Source organism: Zonotrichia leucophrys, chromosome 23 (genome assembly GCF_028769735.1).
Source record: "Zonotrichia leucophrys gambelii isolate GWCS_2022_RI chromosome 23, RI_Zleu_2.0, whole genome shotgun sequence".
Lineage (NCBI taxonomy): Eukaryota > Metazoa > Chordata > Aves > Passeriformes > Passerellidae > Zonotrichia > Zonotrichia leucophrys.
The window spans coordinates 4,232,573-4,258,039 of NC_088192.1; the positions used below are offsets into that span (position 1 = coordinate 4,232,573).

General features: G+C 49.4%; 2 protein-coding genes across 3 annotated transcripts; both read right to left on the bottom strand.

Moving 5' to 3' along the window:
• Positions 1–2,629: 2,629 nt before the first annotated feature.
• On the bottom strand, positions 2,630–6,574 carry YRDC (yrdC N6-threonylcarbamoyltransferase domain containing). The gene is made up of 5 exons (XM_064731760.1): positions 6,134–6,574; positions 4,721–4,835; positions 3,449–3,568; positions 3,166–3,308; positions 2,630–2,834 (listed from the first exon to the last, which is right to left on the bottom strand). The coding sequence occupies exons 1-5, from the start codon at positions 6,535–6,537 to the stop codon at positions 2,771–2,773; spliced, it is 846 nt and encodes a 281-aa protein (XP_064587830.1). The 5' UTR covers positions 6,538–6,574; the 3' UTR covers positions 2,630–2,770.
• Positions 6,575–10,133: 3,559 nt separating this feature from the next.
• MTF1 (metal regulatory transcription factor 1) lies at positions 10,134–25,461 on the bottom strand. 2 transcript variants are annotated; one of them, XM_064731587.1, is made up of 11 exons: positions 25,369–25,461; positions 24,658–25,114; positions 19,838–20,076; positions 18,287–18,418; positions 17,693–17,766; positions 17,052–17,185; positions 16,571–16,648; positions 15,821–15,923; positions 14,713–15,269; positions 13,842–13,908; positions 10,134–13,739 (listed from the first exon to the last, which is right to left on the bottom strand). In XM_064731587.1, exons 2-11 carry the CDS (start codon positions 25,069–25,071, stop codon positions 13,345–13,347), a joined length of 2,193 nt encoding a protein of 730 aa, XP_064587657.1. In that variant the 5' UTR covers positions 25,072–25,114; positions 25,369–25,461; the 3' UTR covers positions 10,134–13,344. The 2 variants fall into 2 exon arrangements, with proteins under 2 accessions (XP_064587657.1, XP_064587656.1); XM_064731586.1 differs by having other exon boundaries at positions 14,713–15,272.
• Between the last annotated feature and the right edge of the window lie 6 nt (positions 25,462–25,467).

Here is a 25,467-nt window from a genome sequence, read left to right on the forward strand (position 1 = left end):
CTGGCAGATCGTGTGGTGCAAAGCTTGAAATTAGCAAACTTAGCTGGATTTCCCTAGCTTGGTTTGGAAAGACAGGAGTCTGCTAAGGAAGGCAGGAGCCTCCCCTGAAATGGAAAATGTAAACCCTCCCCACTCCTCCAAATTGCTATAAATTTTAAATTAAGGGGCTCTCAGGCAACAAATATGGGAGCAGGAATAACAGCTATTTAATAAGGAAGAAAATAAAAGGATAAAATAAACAATGCAGTGAACCAAACCAACACTGGCAGAGTCAGAACCCAACCTGACACCCTGTGGGTCAGGCTGTTGGCAGCAGTCCCATTGGAATTGTGGCTCAGCCCTCCTGCAGTGTCAGGGCTGGTTCTGCTGGAGCAGGGATCCTGGAGAAAGGTGCAGTCTCTGCCTCTGAAGATCCAGGGCCAGAGGCAGCTGCTGTTCCTCTGGGGAATCCAGTGCAGAAGCCGTGCTGGTGTTCCAGAATCTCCAGATTCTATCCGGGTAGGAATGCTTGGCTCCTCCCTCTGGGCTCCCATCTTCCAATGGGATGCTGCAGTTCTTATCAGCCATGCAGGGACATTCAATAGCTGTTATCAGCAGGTGTCCCCTCCCAAGGGAGGTGTGAATGTGGTCACTCAAGAGAGATAATGCCCACTTGACAAAAGATAATTGTTATACAGATGGTAATAGAACACATCTTGCCTTGCAATCTGGAGCATTCTCCAAAATGAAAACTGTCAGCAACATTCCCAGCAGCTCCAGCAGGTCTGGAAATGGGCAGACACCAAGCAGCTCCACCTCCAACACCAGCCCTGGCCCAGGCAGCCTGGCCTGGTGCTGCTCCTTTGCTCCACAAGTTTGAACTGGCTGTGCTATGAGCTCCTTCAGATGCATTTCTGTTTGCTAATTAAAATGCAAACCAGGTATCTCCTGCTCTGAGTGCTCACAACAATGTGATTTCCTCAAGGGCTGTGAGCACAAGGGTCACCCTGGTCCGTGAGTGTTTCTGAAGGTGTTTTAGTCCTGCCTGGCATATTTCCAGAGGTACCTCCCCATTCCAGCAGCAGCTGTGTCTGATCTCCCTGTCCCAGCTGGGCTGGGGTGTATTTTCACTGTGTCCCCACACAGGTCACTGTGTGCTGGTGTCACCACAGGTCCCAGCACACCACAGCCACTTGATGCAGCAGCTAAGTCTCAGTTTGGGAAGTACCAAGGACACCTGAACAAGCAGCAAATCCTGGGTTTGCTCTGTGCTGGCACAGTCCAGAGGTGCTGACACACAGGTTTGTCACCTCAGCTGGTGCCAAGCTGACAGCACAGTGCCCACAGCCAGCCAGAGGAAAGAGGGAATTTATAGTGCCTGCAGTTTCTGCAAGGCAACGACAGCACTGGCCCTTTCACCCTGCCTGATGCACAGCTCATCCTCTTGTGCTGCTGGTACAAATAAAGCTTCTGCAAGGGAATATAAAATATATTAAAAAATCAAGTTTCTGCAAGGGAGTGACAGCACTGGCCCTTTCACCCTGCCTGATGCATGGCTTGTCCTCTTGCTGCTGGTACAAATAAAGCTGTCACTTGCAGGGACACTGAGCACTGGCAGCAGGGACACGAGCAGAGGCACCAGCTGAGATGGTGACACGTTTCCTCAGTTCTCTGCCCACAAATGCCACTGCAGGCTGTGCCAGGTGAGGCTGTGGGCACCCCAGAGCAGCCACCAAGCCAGTCCCATCCAGGCAGGGCAGCTCTGCCTTAGGCTGTGCCTCACCTGGGGAGCATCACTCCCCACCCAGTGTGGGACAGGAGCCCCTCCTGGCTCAGCTCCTCCTGCATGTTTGAGCCCCCAGAGCCAGGGAAGCAGCTCCTGGAGGTCCCTGAGCTGTTCTGTGGGTGACCATGGCTCATCTGGTGCAGGGCAGGGCCACAGCTGCACCCAGTGGTGCAAGAGCAGCTTGTCTGAGCAGGGAAATGCATCCCTGGGAAAACAGGAAACCTTTGGAGAGTGGATGGCAGGTGAGAGTGATGGATGAGCCAGCAAGGATCCATTGTGATGCTGTTCACAGGGGTCTTAGGATGAGAGAAGAGATGAGGATCTGACTCCATGTTTCAGAAGGCTGATTTATTATTTTACAATATATATTATATTAAAACTATACTAAAAGAATAGAAGAAAGGATTTAATCAGAAGACTTAGAAAAATAATGATAACAAAGGCTTGTGTCTCAGACAGAGTCCAAGCCAGCTGACTGTGATTGGCCATTAATTAGAAACAACCACATGAGACCAATCACAGATACACCTGTTGTATTCCACAGCAGGAGATAATCATTCTCTGCATGAGGAGGATGCAGGTTGTTCTGAGCAGCTCTAGCCTGGGGTATTTGAACACGGAATTTTCAGAAGCAATGACAGTTTAATCTCAATTGGTTTTGATCACATTTAGAACAAGAACAGCACACTCAGAGCTCCAAACCCCTCCATGCCTGCTTTCCTTCCAGTACAGATGGCACAGGATGAGCTCTGGGGCACACAGGGCTGTCCCCACACCACCCTGACAACAGTTCAGCTTTCATAATCACTGTATTCACAGAACAGACATTTGGGAACAGTACAGCAGCACAAAAAGGTCCAAAAGTGTTTTCCAGTCTTTCTTCTTTAATATTTTTTTAATTTACCTTGACATAACCCATTGACCTTATTAAACAAGGCCATGATCACCCAGTCCTGAGTGCACAGGCACACAGTGCCCAGCTCCACCAGCTCCCAGGCCCAAGGGTTAGGAGGATTCTGGTTCCAAGCCATACTTCTTCTTCAGGATCTCAACTGTGGGTGCCAGTGCACTGCAGGGAGAAACAGAGCCATGAGAACAAAGGGTTTGGAGCATTAAAAGTGCATTTTCTGGGGAAGAGCAATCAGCAAGGATTGTACTTAGAGACAAGGAGAGCAGGAATTCCAGGAACCACAGCTTCACACAGAGCCTGTGAGAAAGGGGAATTTGAGAGCTCCTGAGGATTCCTCTTTGCTCATAATGAGGTTAACACTAATGGGAAGGTGGAGCTGCTGTGGGAAGTGAAGCAGAGCAAAGCAAACAAAGCAAGCCAATGCATGCCCCACCCTTATCCAAAAGTTTTGCTTTGTTTAAAGCAAAGGAACAGCCCCAGCTACACTCACCAGCCAGGCCTGATGATGGAGAATTTCCCTGACACAGACAAATCAACCACAGTTGAGCCCAAGCGACACTCTGGGCTCTGGATGTCTCCTATGGGGCCTCCATCAACGACCAGGGACAGCTGAGGCCACAAATCCTGGAATTCCTGCAGGAGAGCCGTGGGTAACAGTCCTGACAGCAGCTTGTATATTTAAATAAAATAAAAATACAGCAGCAGAGCAGCCCTTGGATTATTGCTAAAGCTCTGCCAGACCCAGGGAGATGCCAGGGGGGAAGGAGCCTCACCAGCACAGTCAGGGTGCTGCCCTGGGAGCTGATGTTGGCGCTCGTCAGGGCCAGCGGGCCCGGGCAGGCTCGTGCCAGGTCCCTCATGAAGGGGTGGTCTGGAATGCGGACACCAACCAGCTGAGGGAGGGACAGGAGAGAGTCACACACACAGAAACCAGCTTTAATATTGCCTGAAGCTCTCTTGGCTTAAAGCTGAAACACTGGAGAATTGGCAGATCTGCATCTGCTGGACCTGGGGTAACACAAGACTCAAGTCAGGCCCCACGTCCAGGTCAGCCCCAGGGGCAGGACAACACAGGGACCTCTGGGGACAGCTGAGTGTTGTCATCTTCTTGCAGGGGGTCCATGCTGTTGTCTCCTTATTACAAAAGTTTCACACCTTCTTGGTGTTTTCTCGTGGGCATCTCCTCAGAGCACTGACTCTTTCTTCTTCACAAAGTAGCCAAGTGACTCCAGTTCCCTTCTCAGCCAGCCAGCAATCCCTGCTCCACATCCATCCATCCCTGTCCCACCATTGGTCAATGTCCTACCTCCATCATCAATCCATCAATCCCTGCCCCACCATCCATCTCCATCCCAGGTCCATCCCTGCCCCACCATCCTTCCCTGTCCCACCTCCATCCATCCCTGCCCCACTGTAGATCCTTGTCCCATCTCCATCCATCCCTGTTCCATCATCAATCCCTATCCCACCATCCATCCATCCATCCATCCATCCATCCATCCTTTTTGTATCTCTTGGTCTTCTCTGGTATTGTTCTTTATGTAAGAAACTACAGAAATTTGCATTTTCCTATGCCCTTTGTACTACGGCAGAGATTTCTTAAATAAAAAGGTTAAAATTCAACACGTAGTTCTACAGACTAAACTTTAAATGCTTAATTCATATTGCTAATTCAAGTGAACTCCAAAAATCACTATAAAATCTCTATTTCATTTCATTTCACTCACTCCATCCATCCATCCATCCATCCATCCATCCATCCATCCATCCATCCATCCATCCATCCATCCATCCATCCATCCATCCATCCATCCATCCATCCATCCATCCATCCATCCATCCTATTTCTTACAGCTGTGTCCTGTTAAAGTCAGGCCTGTTCCTAATCTTTGCTAATTGCCCCAGCTGCAGCTCCTTAGGGGTAACATTACTTTCTACACCATCTTTATTTTCTTATATTCTATCCCCCTACAGCTAAGGATACAATTTACAGCAGCAGCAGCACAGAACCAGCCCCCTGCCCCAATCCTGCAGCCAGGACCCACCGATGTGAAGGGGTTCAGGTCCTTATTGAGCTCCTCTGAACGCTCCAACACCAGGGTCACCGGTCCTGGCAGCAGGTCCCGCAGCAGCTCCTCGGGGACATTCACGTGGCAATACCTGCAGGGACAGAGACAACAGGATCAGGGGGGCACAGGGAGCAGCCAGGTCACTGGGGCAGCTCCCAGTTATAAGTAAAAAAGTTGCCCATTTTTTTTATAAAGGTTGCAGAGTTCACAGGTTGAGCTAGTTGCTGCCAGGGTGGAGTTCTGACTCTTTGTTGTTGTAATCACTTGTCATTTTCATTAACTATTGTCAGAACTCAGTGCATCCCTCTGCATGTCCAGAGTTGCCAAGGACCCCACCAGGGGGCTCAGAGACCCTGGCACACAGCCCAGAACACCTGGAATTTGATTTTGACCACTGGAGCAAGTTACCAGCTTTGTATGAGGACCTGAAAGTCACAGAGGTTTGAATAGATTAATAAATAAATTATCACAGAGTGAAAACGTAGATTTTAGGATTTTTGTTATGGGGACAAGATGGAGGAACTTGGACGTGTCCAGCCTTTCTTCTTCTTCTTCTTGGTCTCCATTTTCTGCAGTGATGTTGGCACTTTGGGATTGGTTTAGAGCAGAAGTGCACTGTCTAACATAGGTGATAGGTATTGGGAATTGAGTGTAAATATGTTATACGTAGTTTGTAGTATAAAAGGACAGCACAGAGAGTGCCTGTGGCTGCCCTGCTGAGCAGACCTCGGCTGGGCAGAAAGAAAATTTTATAGATAAGAATTAATAAACAACCTCAAGACTGAAAAGTGAAGAGCTCAGGCCAAAACAGAGATATCCTGCACATCTCAGGGCAGCAATTAACAACCAAAAACCCGAGAAACTATCTGTTGTTGATGGTTGGGAATTCCCCTTTTTGTTGAGTAACACCCTGCTGCTTCCTGGAGAACGGTGAAGTGGAGGGGACACCAGGGCTGGCATGCACAGGGAGAAACCCCTCACCAAAACTAGCAAAAACCCCTAAAAACAACGAGCCAACGCGGAATTGAGGGGTCGAAGTGATGTTTAGATGTGAGGAACAGAACCTAGTATTCGCTAAGACCCTTTTTACCTCTCACCCTAACCTAAAAGGATGTAGGCTAGACAAAAGACCTCGAATGTCAAACCAAAAATGGGGGAATCTCCTGATGCTCTTGTGAGGACGGAACTCCCAGCTGTGCCTGCAGACCAGCAGACAAAGCTGCACTTTTCTTCCTCCTCCTCCTCCGAGCCACTCCTGGAAGCAGCAGCAGCGTGAGCGCGACCCATCGGTTCTCCCCACCCGAGCTGATTATTAATAAAAGCATTAAAAAGGAGAGAGATCTCCTGCCGTATTTATTTCACCACCCGTCCCGCGGGGTCTCCACGCACCGGTAGAGCCGCTCCACGTCCCCGAGGCAGATGGCGAGCGGCTTGGCTCCGTTCCGCCCCTTCAGGCTGTAGATGCTGCGCACGGCGGCCGAGTCCTGGGCCAGGCAGGCCACGCCGTACACCGTGTCCGTGGGCACGGCCACCAGCCCGCCCGCCTGCAGGGCACCGGCCGCGGCCGCCACCGCCTCGCTCCACTCCGCGGGGCCCGGCTCCGGCCGCCCGCGGGCTGCACCCTCCGCTGGCTCCCCCTGCGCACCATGAGGGGCAGGCCGGGCCCCGCGGGCGGGCGGCAGCAGCACCAGGCGGGCACAGCCCGGGCCCAGGCCCAGGCCCGGTACCGGGGCCAAGCCCGGTCCCGCCGCTCGCTCCGCCGCCAGCGCCAGCAGCCGCGCCGCCCGCGCCATGCGGCGGCACTTCCGGCGCGCGGCACTGACGGCACCGGCGGGGCGGGGCGAGGCCGCTGTCGCCATGGGGACCGAGAGCGCGCGGGAGCCGAGCGAGGCGGAGGGACAGCAGAGAGTGAGGAGAGGGAACGGGGACACGGGGGTGGGCAGGGGGATCGGGGGTACGGGGAGGGAACGGGAGCGGCCAGGGGGATCGGGGGGACACAGAGGGAACGGCGAGACAGGGGGGGAACGGAGGGAACGGGAGCGGACGGGGAGATCGTGGGATCCAGAGAGGGGACGGGGGAAATAGAAGGAACGGGAGCGGCCAGGGAGATCGAGGGGTCAGGGGAGGGGACGAGAGGACACGGGGGAAAAGGAGGGAACGGGAGCAGCCAGGGGGATCGGGGGGACACAGAGGGAACGGGAGCGGACGGGGAGATCGAGGGGTCAGGGGAGGGGACGAGAGGACACGGGGGAAAAGGAGGGAACGGGACCGGCCAGGGAGAGTGGGGGGTCCGGCCAGGGGCATCGGCGAGAGGACGCGGGGCGAACGGAGGGAACGGGAGCGGCCAGGGAGACCGGGGGAAAGGAAGGAGCGGGAGCGGCCAGGGGCTCCGGGGGTCCGGAGAGGAGACGGCGGGACAGAGGGGGAAAGGAAGGAACGGGAGCGGCCAGGGGCCTCGGAGGGTCCGGGGAGGGAACGGGATGGTCCCGGGGCTCCGGGAGTGAGCGCTGTCCCCGCCGTCTCCCCGCAGGTCCTGGACTCCCTGCAGGCGCTGCTGGACCTCGTGCACCTCCTCCAGCGGCAGATACGCTCCCGCATCGCCGCCTGCGAGGAGCTGCAGGCGGAGCTGGCCGCGCTGCGGGCGGCCCTGAGAGCCGGCCCGGCGAGCGGCGCGGGGCCCTGAGGAGCCCCGGTGGGACCGAGGGCTTTGGGGCTCCGGGAACGCCCGGGCGGTGCGGGGGAGCGCAGGGAGCGGGGGCGGCCGGGCTGCCCCGCCGTGGCCTTGGAGCTCTCTCGGTGCCGCCGCGCTCGTGCCTTATCGCAATAAATTTATTTACATTTCATAATAAAGCGGGACGTGCTCGGTCTGTATCTTCCCACACCCCGTGTGCTCCTGAGGAGGAGGCACAGCCCCAAGCGCCCGTTTGTCCCCAGGGATGGTTCTTCACTGGTCGTTCGGAGAGCTGCGGAGCTCTGTACGAACCCTGTGGAGCTCGGTACAAACCCTGCAGAGCTCGGTGCGGAGCCCGGCACGGAGCTCGGCGCGAACCCCGCGGAGCTCGGTACAGACCCCGCGGAGCCCGGCACGGAGCTCGGTACAAAACCCGCGGAGCTCGGCACAAAACCCGCGGAGCTCGGCACGAACCCCGCGCTGTTCAGAGCCCCCGCTCTGCCCCTGCTGAGCCCGGCCCGCAGGCAGAGAAGCCGAGAGAGCCGAGCAGAAAGCGGGGATGGAAGAAGGGCTGCGATGGGAGAATCCCCAGCTCTGGGTTTCAACTCCCACCCGCACCTCACCGCACCTGAACGGCCACGCTGGGCCAGTGCTGGGAAAAGGCAAACGCTGCCTCTTTCAGGGTTGGAATTCCTCTTCCTAATGGGACAGGGCGGGATGCTCACACTCCTCTCCCACAGAATACTCTCAGGAAAAACTATTATAACACAATGTTTAAATAAGCATTTAATTAGGATTCCATTAGTATTAATATTGCTTTCAATTCCAAAAAGGTTAATTTCCACTTCTTTGCAGATATTTCAAAGTACAATATTAACTTCATACAAAATGAGCAATTAAGCAAACACCATTATTTCACATTCTTCAAAAAATACAAATTCATATTTACTCTTTTGGGTTTTGGAGATGCTCTTCCTTTGGAAGTACTGTACCTGTAACTAACATCTTCACATTGCTCAATGTAAGCACATTTGTTCCCATGTTTCAGAGTTAAATAAATTCCTTTATCACCACACACACAATCTTGAGAAGCTGGGGTTTAGTTCAGCTGTCTCCAAAGCCCCAGGCAGTGCAGCCCCCCAGCCCCAAGAGCTGGAGCTGCCCCCGGTGTGGAGCCAGGCTGGGTGAGGCAGAACAGAGCAGGGTCAGCCCGAGCAGCAGGAGGACAGGAGAGTCACAACCCAGGAACACCAGCCACTGCAACTACAGCACTGCAAACACACCCTCGAGTCTGCTGGAAAAGGTCACGTGAAAAAAATCTTTCTTTAAGAAAAAAGTAGAAACTGCATTTATTTGAGAAAGTGTACACTGCATAATGAACCAAATTTTGGCCAGCTTGCACACCACTGCAGCATGGTGTGGGGTTTCACCTAGTTCCAAAAACACACACTTAGACTACGTACACTACTACATAAATATCCAGTTTAATTTGCATTTCTCAGTGCAGACACAGAATCCAACTTCTAGAACATGTGATAGATATCAAGACAAGACACAAAAAAGTTAAAAGTTCAGCCCTGTCCATGAGAATTGACTACAGGTAACATTTATAAAAACTTGACATTGCTTCCAAAATATGTTACGGAAAAAATAGTATACAATTAAAAACTCTGCAGTCAGAAATTCATAGGGTTCATTAAAGACATGCTCTTCTTTTTTGCCTTACAGTCCAAACTGACTCCAACAGTTCTGCCCAGCTAGCTCAGGTAACTCCTGCCCAGAACTTTTCACCCACAGATCTCAAATGATTTCAGAGACAACAGCCTGGCCTGGTTCTGTGGGGAGGATCCGAGGCTCTGAGCCCTGCCTGGTGTGGAAATGATTTTGTGACACCAGAGCTCCCCTGCTCTGCCCCACTGACCCAGCTCCTCACCTCAGCACAGCCCAGCAGCTGCTGCTCATCTCCAAGCACCCCAAGGCCAGCTCCATGCCAGGAGCCCAGCTTATCTCAGAGCTGGAAACAGCTGCAGATCAAGGCCAACATCGTGCATGGCCCCAGCCATGCCACCCCCCCGAGAAATAAGGCAGTAACAGGACAGCAGAAACCATCTTGAGGACAAATTTCAAAGGTGCAACATTGCCTGTTTGAAAGCAGCTTGTCACTTGTGTTCCCACGTGGGTGACAGAAGGACAGGGGAAGGAGGACACACACCAGGGGACACAGCATGTCCAACAGGAGTGACAAGCAGCCCCCAGAAAGCATTGAGAGAAAAGGCTGCAGAAGCACAGTGCTCTCAGAGGGTTATTTGCATAGATTGGACGTTTGCTAACGATGCATAATTTGTGTGGGGCACGGGAAGGGCAGCACAGCACCCAGCACAGCTGTTCTGTCAGACAGACACACAGACCACACAGCACAAGGATCTTTAGCTACAGGTATTGCACCAAGTTAAGTGCTCATCTTTGCACACCCCTGTCAACTTTTACTCAGAGCAAAAATAAACTTTGTGAAAGTATATACAAAAGAAATTGCAGCAATTGGGTTAAAGATAAAATAACCTAAAGTGCATTTTTAGATACCAGTATGAGGTTCTGCAAACTTGTCTTCCTGGGGACACTCAGCTTTACACAAGTGTCCAACTCGTACTTTGTTCCATGGAATTCAGTACCAGCATTCAATCAGTGCTGATTTTCTACCCCACCCTCCCACCCCCCACCTAGAAACATAAAAAGCAATTTCTCCAACCTTCAGTCTGCTCATTTGGGTCCTTGCTTGGTGACCAAAGTCAGAAACTCGACCCTCTCTACATATTTAAGCTTCTACACCCATCTAGAAATTATGAGTGACCAAGTAAACCCCACTAGCACAAACAGGTGACTTTTGCTCTCTGACTGATAATCAAAGGGGTTCATGCAGACTTTACAGAGGCAGGCATGCTGTTCCCAGAGACTCCAGCACATCTACCCTTTTCTGGGAACCCAGGGCAGAAATTCCCCCTTTGATTAACCATGAATAGTGAATATGCTAAATGCTGGGGCAGCAAGGAGAGGACAGGAAAATCTCTGGCCTTGCAGAATCTCAGGGCTTTGCTGCAGCTGCCCTTGCATCTCCTTCCATCCCAGCATGGCCCAGACTGCCCTGGAGCACAGTCTGATCTCACACAGAACTGGGGATGATGCAAATGTGAAAACACCTCAGACACACACAGCACAAACACTCTGGAAAGCAGAGGGACAACAAACAACAAAAGCACACACACCTGTAAAACACAGTGGATGCACAGCCTGTGTGCTCACAGCAGCACTTGCTCCTGCCTCAGTACAAGCTCTAACCAGTTCCACCTGAATTGCAGCCTGCCTGATGCATGGATAAGAGGGAAATGGCAAACCCAATGCACCAGAGAATCAGCAGGACATAGTGCTTTTCCTGGAACACAACAAAAAAATACCCAGCAGCTGTGAAGAGAAACAGCAGAGATTGATTGACCCTGGGCACTGGTGCCCATCACTGCAGCTTCACATTGAGCTTCCCAGTTCAGAGACTTTGGTAGTTTCTTCTACTCATTTCAGCCACAAAAGAGTTTCTGAAGATGCTCTCTGGTCCAACCAGAAGAGGGTTTTAGGTTGACTAATTCCTAAGTAGCAAAAGTAAAAAAGCCTCCCTGAAGGCTGTGAAGGCTCACAAGGGGTTGCTAAATTGCCCAGCTGTCACAGTGCAGGCCACATCTGGGACCCTTCAGAGGTAACCCCACAACTCCTGGGGAATCTTCACACTCCTGCATCAGGCACACACCCACACCCACCCTCAAACACCACAGCTGCACTGGGCCAAAGGAAATGCCTGAGGCCACGGTGAGAGGCACCAGAGGGAGCCCCAGGCAGTGCTCAGTGCCCTCTCAGCTGAGCTCTGGGCAGAGCAGCTGGCAGAGACTCCTCTGCGAGGACAGTCCCAACCATGCAGGCTTGGGACTGTTCTTTGTGCTCAAATCAGTTCTTGCTGCCATGCAGCTCAACTGCAGCACAAACCAAAGCTGGAGGAGAAGAGCAAAGGAGCCACCACAAGGATTGCCATGACAGGAACAAAACAAGAAACGCTTTGTTAACCCGTTGTGTGGATGTTGCTGCACACACACACAGAGGAATCACCACCAGCATGTGTGATGCCCTTGAGTTCATCCCTGCCAGCCCTGAGCTCTGTGCCCTGGCGTGCCCCAGGCATGGAATGTTCCTGGCACACACAGGACACGGCTCTTTCCCCTCTGCACCTCACAGAAGCAGTGCAGGAGGGAAATGCCAGCTCCCTTCAGCCCTTTCAGCCTGCCTGGGCAGTGCATTCTCAGGGAACAGCACAAGGGTGGCTGATGCCAGTCTCGTGCTGGCCAGGCTACACTGAGCATGTCACAGGAGGATCAAACACCAGGGTTCTCCCTCCCCAGAGGTACAGAGAGCAGCTCTGATCAAACACAGAGTGAAAGATCTCTATCCACTATTTGTATTCCTAAATTGAAAGCAGGGACACTCCCTGCTAATTGGCTTACAGTCATTATCTTTGTATCTCACTAATGACAACACTGTAAACTGAATAAAGACTATTTAATATTCTTTTCCTTTAACACAAGAAAACTGACAGCCAAAGCCAGAAAGATGGATAAAAACTATAAAATTACATATTTTAAAATAATGCAGCATAAATAAACCATTTAGAATGAGACTGCATTTATTGCAACATTACAGGCTTTTTGGTGGAAGGGGGGGTTTGGATTTGATTTACCCTGAGTAGGTTAGAATATAGACTCTCAGTTTGATATGAAAAACTATTCTGTTGAGTAACATCTTTTAGTCAAGAAATAGCCCCGTGCACAAAAAGCTGGCATTGCAGCAGGCTGGAGGCAGAGTCAGGCAGAAATTATATAGCTCACTGGAAAAAAAAAGAAGCATGTATAGACAACTGAAGGACAAACTCACTGAATTCCAACTGAATTTATGTTGAATCTTTCTCAAAATTTTCTTAAGGGTTGTTCTTCACAAAAGATGAGAGTAACCAGCAAAGGCACCGTGCTCCTGATTCAACAGTCCCAGGGTTAGGATGATGACTTGGTGCTGAACAGAGCCTAAGAAATCAAAAGAGCAGCAGGCACCAACCTGACCACACCTGGCACTCACTGCACCCTTTGGAGAGGCCAAGAAAGACTCTGGAGCCAGAGCCAGCAGCAGCTCCAGCTGTGCTTCCATTGTTGTGACACAGTGTCTGCAACACACTCGAGTCCTAGTGGAATTAAATGAACAGATCTATTCTGAATAAACTCCTCCAAAGCTCCTGGAGGCTTCAGTAAGAGCAGCAGTACACAGCAAAACCAGGCACCAGCTCCCCACCAGGTATGTGAGCACCACATTCCAATCACACTGCAGATAAATCCTCTCCCCAGCTGTGGCATTTCCTCCCCCACAGCCTCCTTTCCTGGGCTCCCCTTAGTGCATGGTTAGTAGAGACATGAGAGACAGGAGAAGATTAGAGACCCAAGAAGTTGTAACAAAGACCCACTTGCTGCCAGTACCTTAATCCCAAACATAAGTGATGTGCAATTGGAGACAAAGTAACCCCCCATTTCCTTTTAAAAATCTTTTTGCACACGAGTAACCTTAACTTCTGTGTTCACATATGACAAGCAAAAGTGACAGACAGTGCAGCCAAAACAGTTCATATATAACTTAGCTATTTCTTTTTTTTTTTTTTCGTTTTTTACCTTTTCTTTTTTTAGATAGAATCTCAAAGGTGGATGTACCTGGGATGTGACTAAGATGACATCCGTGAAGCAGAAATAAGCCACAAAACTTCCAAAGAGGAAGGAATAAGAATGGATCCTTCAGTTTCTGCTTCTAAAGGAGAAGGGTTTTACCCTCCAGGTGCAAAGGAAAATCTGGAACATCTTCACTTAGAGAAGTTGCTATTCAAACCAATTTCTTCCTCACCCTGCAGTAGTGCTTCAATTGGAATTATATTAGACGGGGTTTCAGGGCTTTGGAGGGACAGGAAGTCCGATACATCCATGGCACTTAATGTTTCAGTCTGGGAGTCTGAAGGGTGAACTATCTGACTGCTCTGCCCACAAGAAGCAGGAGCAGAGGAGGAAGGAAAGGTCTGAGGCTGCAGCTGGGAAGCTGGCTGCTCCAAAGCTTTTGAATCAGGTGAGGAACATTCCTTCTTCACGGTGGAGGTGGCTTTGTCCTTGGCAGAGTCTCGGCAGGCACACTGGCACTGGCAGGCCTCCTCCTGCTTGATAATGATAACAGGAACGCTGAGACCAATCTGCTGAACAGGGTTTCCTGAAGGTGAAACACAGAAAAAACACAATGGAACCACATCATTTCACAGCAGGGAGAGAGAAATCAGCTTTGTTCAATCAATTAGTTCAGTGTCACGCTTACCTGTGTTACCAGCTACTGGTAATGCAGTGGTAAAAAACACCTTTTCTACTACTTTTGGAACTTGTGGCTTTAAAGAAAAAAACAAACAAGAAAAAAGTGTGAATTGACTCAAATTAAATTTCTCTAAACAGCTATATACATATTCCAGAGACACACAGGAAAACTGAGCTCAAAGTATTTTTTTGGTGGTCCTAAAGATTTGGCATAACATCCCCTGCATTATGTGCTGGCAAATTCAAGTTGTGGATTTTGACAATTCAATGACTGAATTCTTAAACGCTGCTGTGAAGGCTCAGAAGCTTTCACAGTGCTCCCACTGCTTCCCATGTGCTCCCACTGCTGTACCTGCAGCCACTCACTCGTGTCCACCTACAGCTGAGAGCCTAAAGTGGCACCAATATTGTCAAAGAGAAAACTCCTGAAGTTTCAGCTATCCAGATTTACTGGAAAACCACAAACATTCTCTTTTCAGAAAAACTCATTTCATTATCAGTCAAAATTAGGCAGGGACAGAGATTACAAAATGCCTAAACACAACCTTTACAGAGTCTTTTGTGCTTCTTTGCATTAAAAGCAATACATTAAGGCCCATGTGTATCCCTGTCCTGGATAAACACACTGACACCTGCTGGCAGAAGGAAAGAAGAAAAAAAAGGAAAAGAAGGAAAGAAGATAAAAAAGATCTTTCTGCACCCTGGGTTTCTCTGTGCTCCAATTATTTCCCTGCCTATTCCAAGGGCTGCATTGGTGATGTGTATACACATTAACATTACAAACACTATACTACACTGCATCCTGGGGTTTATCTTACAGGTTTGACCCCCTCCCCTTTCAAAAGCAAAGGCTCCAAAGCCCTGCTGGATGTACTGACCATTTGTTCTTGGCTTTGTGGGGAACCAGTGGCACCATTTAAGATCCATTGTAAGTTCTGCTCTCCCATGACAATGCTGGGCTGCAGAATGGCGGTGCTTGGAGAAGGAGTAATGGTTATAGTGGGGTTACTGGTCAGAACAGGGTTTGCACCAACAGGCACAGTCTGAACTACAGCTGGCAGGGGCTCAGTGCCACTGGGGGCTGTGGGGGCAGGAGCCCCAGCAACCACTGAGAGTCCCTGAACCATGGGCTGTGGTGGAGGCTGGCTGTGCTGCAGGAAGTCTTGGTGACTGGCTGCAAACGGTGTGCTGTGAGGAACAGGCACTTCTGGGGATTGTAAAACAGTAGCAGGATTCCCAAACGCAGCTGGCTGTGAGCTGGGGGCGATGGAGGAGGGAGCAGCAGGGTTTGCCGAGCCTTGCAGCGCCGCCTGAGCCGGCTCGGGGAGGCCGAGCTGCAGCACCAGGGGGAGGGACAAGGAGGCCGCGTCCGCTGCTGGGGGCGGGACCGCAGCCACCGAGTCGGCGTCGCCGTTAAACCCTTCAATCAACGGAGCTGCTGGAAGAGAAACAGAAAAAATATAAATACATCCGTTCTCATTAGGTCTGAATGAAATGATTTTTTAATGAACTCAGCAGCTAGCTGATGGATTTTTGCCAAGTAAAGCATTAGACGTTGCTAACTTCAGATTAGTGCTCAAAAATAACCCTAGCAGTGAAATCTAAAAGTAGCTGCAAATTCAGGAAGTTGGCAACACTGGGATCCACACTGAGCCTGATCAGCTCTCCCTAATAAGCCTTTTATCAGCCAGGCTATGCAGCAACTTCAAGAGGGAGCCCTGAAAACAGAATAACATGGACAGCCTGTGAGCTCCAGGGCCAGTACTGCAGGACAGGGTTCTGCATCACCTCCCCATCACTGAGTGTCCCACAGCCTGTGCACACCATTCATCCCAACACCCTGAATTTCAACCCTGCAGTTAAAGTTATTTTTCCTTCTTAGAGTTATGTTAGGCATTAAGCTTCAGTCTGAAATGCTAAATTCAGTCCATGCATGCAGAGCTGGCAAAAAGTTCTCTTTGACAGTAGTGCAGATACAACTGGTACCTGTCTGCTGAGAGTCATCCTGGTTTGCAGTGTGGTCTGGGCTCTGAAACATAGACTCAAAGATGCTTGCTGGTGAGATTGTGCTGAGGTCCTGTCCATGTGTCTGACAAAAGAAAACAAAGAAGAAGACGACATCACACAATGTTGTACCTCAGGTCTCCACAAACCCCAGTCAAGCAGTGTGAGCATGTCAGAAACAGAAATGGAAACTCCTCCAAACAACCAGCCACCCTCAGCAATGGCAACACCTATTACATACATGCTGTAAATTTACACCTAGTTTTTATTACCTGTAATCAAATTTACCAACAAAATTAGCAACCCCTACATAAATAAGTAACTTCTTCAAAAGTAAAATATATTCCTCTGCATATTTGTTTAACCCTTATTTCTTGCAGTACTCCATCACAAACAGACATTAATTGGCTGCTTGCAGAACCTTTTCTGGAGCAAAAGCAAAAAGCTCCATTTTATATCCTGGACTGTGCAATTCTAGCCATCCACAGGAGCAGAATGCACACAGGAGCTGCACCCTGCTCCCACAGCACAAAGAACAACACAGCCTCCTCAGCATCTCATTCTCCTCTATGTAAAATCCAACTCAGTCAAGACTTATCAAGAAGCAAGAACACTGTTATGGTAGAATCAGATGCAGAGCTTCCTATAGCAGGTTGAAGTAAGCACTGCACACTTTGGAGGACAAAAATCAAAACTCAGTGAGGATGAGGCAATTCCAGGACAATAACTCACTGGATTAGAGTTCTCCCGCAATTCTGAATCTGTTGATATGAGGCTTAAATCACTCAGACACAGTGAGTGACTTGTATCCTGTGAAAAAAGGAAAATAATTTGAATTATATATTAAAAGAAAAATGTCAGAAATTATTTAAATTACTTTTGAGAGTCCATGCTTTGCTTATATGAGACCTAAGTCTCAGTTCTAAAATCAAAGGAAAAAGATTTTTAAGCAAAGGATATTTAGCAGCTATCAAGGATTCTTAACATCTCAAAGTACTTCCAAAAAGCCATATAACCCAGAATTTTAAATCAGCATAGGAACAAATCAACTTTTAGAAAATAAAAATAAAAAAAATTAAACCTTCCCAGTTAGTATTTGAAAACCCCAGTCTTAAATGTTACACCTTAAGAACAAGCTGCAGACCAAATGATTTGCTCCCCAAGATATAGTTTATATCCAAACACAGAAACATGAAGCAGAAGTGCTACCAACCTCAGACACATTGTTATTGGGAAGTGCATTATAGGTTTGTCCCTTCTCATGACCTTTCATGTGACTCTTGAGACTGTACTGGGTGCTGAAAGTCTTCTCACAACCATCGCTGGGACAGAAGAAGGGTTTCTCCCCTAGAGGCAGCACAGAACACATTTAACAGACTTTAAAACATCCTACACACTTTTAAAGCACCTTGCAGAGCAGTATTTCATACAAACAAGATGTTGAATGTCCCTTCACACATTCAGCATTCCTGAGAGTCCTGCAGGTGAGTGCTTTCCATCTCACCATGGGAACTGACACACAACACAATATTTAATTGTTATGCATCATTACTGGTACCTTTGTGAAAACATGTTCATTGAATTCAAGACCTGTCAAGCATAAACATAACTGGAAAATTTGGATTGGCCTGGTGCAGGAGTTTGCACTTGGCCTTTTTTAACTCATGAGGTTCACATGGGCAGACTCCTCCAGCCTGCAAAGGTCTCTCTGGATGCCATCCCCTCCCTCACATGTCACCTGGGCTACTCAACTCTGCCACTCTCAACTATAAATTCATATTAGGATTCTGAGAGTTAATATAAACTTAATAAGCTTAATTAAAGAAAATGAAAAAAAAAACCCATAGAACTTACCAGTATGTGTTCTAACATGTGTTTTGAGGTGGTGGCTTGCAGCAAAAGCCTTCCCACAGCCATCATGCTCACACCTGAATGAGGCATCACAGGAGAGTCAGCATCAGCCCCTTCAATGGATTAGCTACAACCTTAAATCATGCTTTGCAACAGTCCCAGGACTCTAAAAAGCAGCCCCAAAGCTAAGCTCTGTTAGAACCAGCTATCTCCCAGCAGCTGCTGTGCATGCTGCACACACCATAGCAGGGCTCTGAGCAGGACTTTCAAATCCAAGCACAAAGGCAGCATTTGGGGTGTCTTCTCCATGGAATATACATGGAATACATCCCAGCAGAGAGCAGCAATGTGTTTTAAAAGATGCTCACCATGGCACAGGTTTATGTTTAAAAAACTACTTCAACCATTCTTGCCTTTTAATACAATCACTGCACACACTGTTAAAGGAAACTGGGGGAGCTCAAGGCTCCAATGCCAGCCAGCCATCTTCACATTTCTCAGGAGATCAGCACTCCATTCAGAGCAGTACCAGCTGCTTTTTGGCACAGGTGCCTCATTACCTGAGCCACAGGAGCCACACAGCAGCCAGGAACTCACCGAAATGGCTTTTCTCCTGTGTGTGTTCTGATGTGCTTCCTCAGGTCACTGTGCGTTGTGAAGTATTTGCTGCAGCCTTCTGATTCACAGTTAAATGTTTTCCCTGTGTGAAGCCTTTGATGTGCTTTCAACCTAAAAAACATGTCAGAAAAATCCATCTTAGGACTGGTAGGATAAGACAGACTTGGCCTGAGGCAAGCAGGGCATTCTTTCAGATGTGTAGGACAGGATCAAAGACAGAATATTCTGACAGGAGGTAATGAGCCCATGGCAGTGACTGCTATCAGTTCCAAGGTCCTCCAACAAAGCTGAGACACCCTTGTGTTCATCCACCACCTTTAATGCTACTGGAATATAAAGAAGACACCACAGTTCTGTCATTCTACCTTTTGGACAGCATTGCCACACTTGAGGGGTTTATATGAGGTGTTTATTTGTACCTGTACGTGGAAGAGGCAAAACAATTGTATTCAAACATAAACACAAAGCAGATGAAACCTGCAGAACAGCAACAGCCACACCTACAAGAAAATTCACCAGAGCCTTCTCACCTGGAGTGCTGAACACCAGCTCACCTGCACAGTGTGATAAACACCACACTCACCTGTACAGTGCTGAACAGCAGCTCACCTGTAAAATGTTGGAATGCCTTATCACCTGTACAGTGTGATAAACACCCCCTCACCTGCACAGTGTGATAAACACCCTCTCACCTGTACAGGGTGTTGAACACTCCCTCACCTGTACAGTGTGTTGAACACCCCCTCACCTGCACAGTGTGATAAACACCCCCTCACCTGCACAGTGCTGAACACCCGCTCACCTGTACAGTGTGATAAACACCCCCTCACCTGTACAATGTTGAACACCCCCTCACCTGTACAGTGTGATAAACACCCCCTCACCTGTACAGTGTGATAAACACCTTCTCACCTGTACAGTGCTGAACACCCTCTCACCTGCACAGTGCTGAACACCCCCTCACCTGCACAGTGTTGAACACCCCCTCACCTGCACAGTGTTGAACACCCCCTCACCTGTACAGTGTGTTGAACACCCCCTCACCTGCACAGTGTGTTGAACACCCCCTCACCTGCACAGTGTTGAACACCCTCTCACCTGTACAGTGTTGAACACCCCCTCACCTGTACAGTGTGATAAACACCCTCTCACCTGTACAATGTTGAACACTCCCTCACCTGTACAATGTTGAACACCCTCTCACCTGTACAATGTTGAACACCCTCTCACCTGTACAATGTTGAACACCCTCTCACCTGTACAGTGTTGAACACCCTCTCACCTGTACAGTGTGCTGAACACCCCCTCACCTGTACAATGTTGAACACCCCCTCACCTGCACAGTGTGATAAACACCCCCTCACCTGTACAGTGTGTTGAACACCCTCTCACCTGTACAGTGTGATAAACACCCTCTCACCTGTACAGTGTGATAAACACCCCCTCACCTGCACAGTGTGATAAACACCCTCTCACCTATACAGTGTGATAAACACCCCCTCACCTGTACAGTGTTGAACACCCTCTCACCTGTACAGTGTGTTGAACGCCTTCTCACAGCCCTGCACGTCACACTCGAAGGGCTTCTCCTTGGTGTGCACCCTGACGTGGATTTTGAGGCTGTAGGAGGTGAGGAAGGCCTTGCCACAGCCCTCCTGGTTGCACACGAAGGTGTACTCCCCCCGGTGCGTCTTCTGGTGCGTGCGCAGGTTGCCAGCGGTGCTGTAGGTGCGGGGACAGCCCTCAAAGGTGCACTGGTAGCGCTTCACCTGAAGGACAAAATGATCCAGGATTAATCTTTCCTAATAATTTCAGGAATCCACACATGGATGGAGTCCTTTGATGCAGTCAGATAACAGATTTTGACCCCAAGGCCCCCTCAAAAAACTTATTGCCGTTTAATTCTCTGACAAGAACATTTCTGCTGTGCTCTGAGAGGAAGGAGTGGCACAGGGGAAGCAGCTGGGCTTGCAGAACAGGAATTCAACAGAAGGGAAAAAAGGAAAGACATAATCCAAAAGTTTTCTAGCCAAAAATCTGATAAAACAATTGGAAAGAGCATTGAGGAGCCATCACACCTGCCCACTGCCCACATGTGTAGCACCTGCATTTTAGTCCGGTGCTTCCTGCAGAGCCAGTCATTGGTGGAGCAGGGAGACAAAGGACAATGCACTGTGACAATGCTCAAACCCACTGCCCTGTGTGCTGAATTCACATCAACACCTTGAGCAAAACAGTTTTACCATCTCCCATGGTCTAACCACCAGTCCATTCATTACTTCACTATCCCAAATTCAGTGAGCCTTGTTCTTGCCTTCTGTGGCTACTGAAGCAGGCAGTGCCTGAAGTGTTATGGATCACACCAGGTCACAGGGACACCCACATACAGCTGTCACAGATTTCTCAGTAAGCCACTGAGATCCCCAGGACAGCTTCTCAAGGAACTCCATTTGGTACAGGCACAAGGGATCATTTGTGCAAGTGGTGACACCTCAGGAAATCTCATCCTCTCTTGTGAAGCACAAGGAATACAGCCCTGGATAAGGTTATCCTCCACCATTAATTACCAGACTGATGGCTTTCATTTGACTGTTAAAGTTCAGAAACCTCAACACCTCATAGTGATTGAGGAGCACAAGAGAGGACTTGGCAAGTCACACCAGCTATAAATCAAGTTCTGGACAGCTCTCCATAACAAAACAGAAATAGCTTCTTGGTTACTTCCAAGCTGTTTTGTAGGGGACAAAACTGCCAGCAGGACTCCTTTAGGAAAATTCTATAAAGCTGAGTGATTTTTTTGTGTATCTCAATCCATGTCTCTTGTTGCTCCCACAACCGGTTGATACTTACCTTCACCTTGCCTCAGTAAAACCTTCCTGTTTGGAAAATGCTAAACCCTCCTGTGAGACACACAGGGCACAGAAATACCATAATGTGCTGGGTTTGGCTGGGATCGAGCTCATTTTCTTCACCTGTATAGAGCATGTTCTGGATTTGTGCTCAGCACATACAGAGATGGATTTTTTTAGTGTTTCTCATTCTGCCCCACCAGAATGGGAGTGGGGAAAGGACACAGCCAGGACAGCTGACCCTGAGTGACCAGGGATACCCCAGACCAGGTGATGTCATGCTCAGTAGAGAAAATTGGGCAAGGAGGAGGAAGGGGAAACATTCTGTGGTCCCCAGTCTCTGTTAGGTGTGTGTGTCACACTGAGCTCCTGCCTGCCAGGGGAAACAAGGAATTCATCCTTCACATTTTCAACTGCTCACTCAGCATTCTCAGAGAAGGGAACAGTAATTTCACCCTGAGCAATCTGCCCTTAATTTACAGCTCAAATGAGGCAGAAATCCTTGGCCATTTATTACCACTAAACACCCCAGAACTGCAGCATGGTCACAGAGCAGTTAGGAAGCCTGGCTGTGCTGAGGCAGCCACAACATGAGAGCACAGAGCAGTAACACACCAGCACAGAAAACACATTTTATTGCATGAGGAGGGTGCAACATCCTCCCCCAGGATCACCAGATCCAGCACAATTTGTGTATCAGTGCTGAAATAAATGTTCCTTGTTAAGGCAGCTGGAAATTAACACTTTACACAACATTTCAGCTGGAAATTAACACTTTAAGCAACATTTCCCATGGTACACAAGGGATCTGACACAGGCAGAACTACCTGAAAATCAAGGGAGGTTTCTGTTAAGCTTTCCAGGTGTTTATATTGAGGTTTAGAAGAAAAAGGACAGTATTAATTACAGATTAAGCTGGTTGGTTCCCAGCTGTCCCTGCCCATGTGTAAGGGAAGGTGGCAGTATCAGTATAAAGGCCAAATCTTTATTTCACAAATCCTTCCAAGCAGCAACATCACCCTCACCTTCTGAGCAAAACAAACCTTTCTGTGGAGCTCCAGAGCATTTAATTCTCTTTCCACATCAGCACATCAACACTGCTCACTGTTCATACACACAGAACCACCAGAGATGGATCTGAAAGCCTCACAGGAAGAGCAGCAGGAGCTCCAGGCTGCCCCAGCACCGGGGCACAACACAAAACAAACAAAGCAGCAGAGGCCAAGCCCTGGGCAGGCAGCACAGGGCCCAGGGACTCTGAGGCTGTGGCTTTTGGCCAGGGACAGTGAGGTGCTGCTGGCAGAGACATGATCCAGCACTCACCTCAGAAAACTCAGTTGTGCAATAGGCAACAGGGCTGGAGAAAGCAGAGCCTCACACCCTGGTTCAAAGTCTACAGTAACTGCTCTGTTTGCCTTTAACTCTTCCTGAGCTTAGCACGTTCCCCACAAATGGCTACATTTTCAGTGAACAAGTAACTGGGCTTGAAATAAGAAACTGTAATCGTGTTTGTTCTTACCAACACAATTACAGGGAGATGTACAACAGAATTTAAAAAGGCAAAGGTACTAAAGTACAAAATCCCTTTTTAGCTTCATAAATGTCTAAGGCTGACCTGAAAATCTAAGACTTTAAAACAATTATTTCAAGTGTTAAAACTGTTGCAGACATTTTGCAAGTAGCAAAGAACAGAGCTGTTCATTTTCAGAGATGACTCAGATGCTGGGGACCTTTAGAGCTTTTCTTTCCTCACCTCCAGACAACTTATCAGACCCTTGAAACAGCAGCCAAAAAAGCCCTTCACACGTGCTCAGGGCCACTGCTTTCACATGGTGGTATCACTGGGAAATCATTATGGTATCTGCTCTGGGAAATTAATTCCAGAAATGGAAAATAAATTCATATAAAGCATTTCACTAGGAAATTTCACATCCTACATGCATTTTCTAAAAAGTAAAGGTGAAAAATGCAGTCAGTTAAACTGCACATGCAGCCACTGACCCTGTTTAGCTCCCAGCCCCTGCTCAGGGTCCCATAAAGAGGAGAAAAAAGTGAAATATTTCAGCAGCTGCTCAGGTGAATAACTGGCAGCAGGAGACTCAAACAGGCTCACTGAACACATCTCAGCCCAGAAGGGGACTGAGACTCCCCAGCTGCAGATCTGAACCCCCCAGCCCCATTTCCCAGCTCTCAGCCCCATGGTGACAGCTCTGAGTGTCACTGTGCCACCTGCACTCATCACCCCTCACACAACTCAGGCAGGCCAAAAAAGGAGCACTAAACCATCCCTGAGCTGGTGTCACAGCCAAATTCCATTTGCTCTTGCACCCAAAGAGTCCCAGGACCAGTCCTCCCCACTGTGCATCCATAGAGAATTCATTAGGGAAAGAGAATTAAGAGCAAACTCAAAAAAACCAGTCCCAGGACAAGCCCTCCCCACTGTGCATCCAGATAATTCTGTTCCCTAGTGAATTCTAAGAGCAAACTCAAAAAAAGGGCCCCAAGACAAGCCCTTCTCACTGTGCATCCAAATAATTCTGTTTCCCTACTGAATTCTAAGAGTAAACTCCAAAGGAAGAGTCCCAGGACAATCTCCACTGTGAATCCAGGTAGAAATCATTAGGAAAACAGAATTAAGAGCAAACTCAAAAAAAAACAGTCCCAGGACAAGCCCTCCTCACTGTGCATCCAGAAAATTCAGTTTCCCTACTGAATTCTAAGAGCAAACTCAAAAAGAAGAGTCCCAGGACAATCTCCACTGTGCATCCAGATAATTCTGTTTCCCCAGTGAATTCTAAGAGGAAACTCAAAAAGAAAAGTCCCAGGACAATCTCCACTGTGCATCCATAGAGAATTCATTAGGGAAATAGAAAAACAAAATTAAGAGCAAACTCCATTTTAACCAAGCAGCCTGGCCTGAGCTTTCAATACACATCATCTTAAAGCTTCCTTCTTCTCCTTCTTCTTCTCACAGCATCCCTGTGACACAATAAAACTACAAATAATTTAAAATTTGGCCTCTCACACGTGGTACTCCAGCTCCCAGCAACGGCCTGGCCCTCAACTGTGACCTGAATGTGAGAATGTGGCCAACCCCAGAGTTACAGCTCAGGCTGTTTCAGCTGCCTCTGAACTCACAAAACAACGACCAGAGCAGAAGAAAACCTGGAAATCAGTAAAATGTCACACACCACTGACACAAAGGTGTGCCAGAGCCACACCCTCCTGCCATCCAGTGCCACCAAGTGCCTTCTGGCAGGTTCCTGGGGCAGCAGCTGGTGTCAGGAGGAACAGGGATGGCCCTGGCAGCTCTGCTGGGACACACACACTGCAAAGCTGGGGATGACAACCAGAGCAGATTTACACAAAACCTCTGAAAAACGAGCAAAACCACTGCTCCTCTCCTGAAAAAACAGCAAAACTGCTGCACCTCTAATGAAAACCAGCCCATTTCAAAGCCTTTAAGGTGCACAAAGCTCAGAATCACGTTTAGGTACTCACTTCCTTCCTCTTGGTTTCTGGGCACTCAGACTGCAAAGTGAGAGTTGCTCCTTCGATGTTCCTCGGCATGGGAGTTGAACCAGGATTTATTGTCAGGTGGATCTGATCTGGAGAAATAATGTGTTGCACGTAACCCTGTGACATCCCTTCATGATCTGCTATTAAATGAAATCCTTCTTCGTGACCCTCGGGTAAAAAAGGCAAGTGGTCACCGCACTGTCCTTCATCCTCCTCATCCTCCAGCACGCTGTGGTCCTGCTCGATGAGCACGGTTGTCCTGTCATACACCGTCCCGGACGAGGAGGACACCAACCCGTTTTTGTCAGCGAACCTCATCATATTTTCATCCTGGGCTAAATCGTCTTCCTCCCCTTCATAGTAGACGGCGTTGCCCTCGGGGCTGTTCTCGCCCATGGCTCCGCGCCTCTCACCGCGAGCTCCGGCCGCAACGGCTCATCTACAACACAACCATGGGCGGACGGGGGGTCAGGCGGCTCTGCCGGCCCGGCCCGAGCCCCGTTCCGCCCTCACGCACGGCCCCAGCGCGGCCGGTGGCGGCGGGGCCGGGCCGGGCCGAGCGCGGCGGTCCCGCCCTGAGCGCGGCGCTCCCTCACGCGGCGCACTGCCGGTGCCTGTGCAAACCGCAGTGCTGCGCTGGGCTCAGCCCGTCCCCGCTCCGCTCCCCCGTCCCGCTCCCTCCCGGCCGCTCACCGGGTGCCGGCGGCGGCTCCTTCCCCGCCCCAGTGGCACCATGATCGCCGCGACCCCGCTTCCGCTTCCGGCCCCGCCGCACGCCGGGAGCGCCGCGCC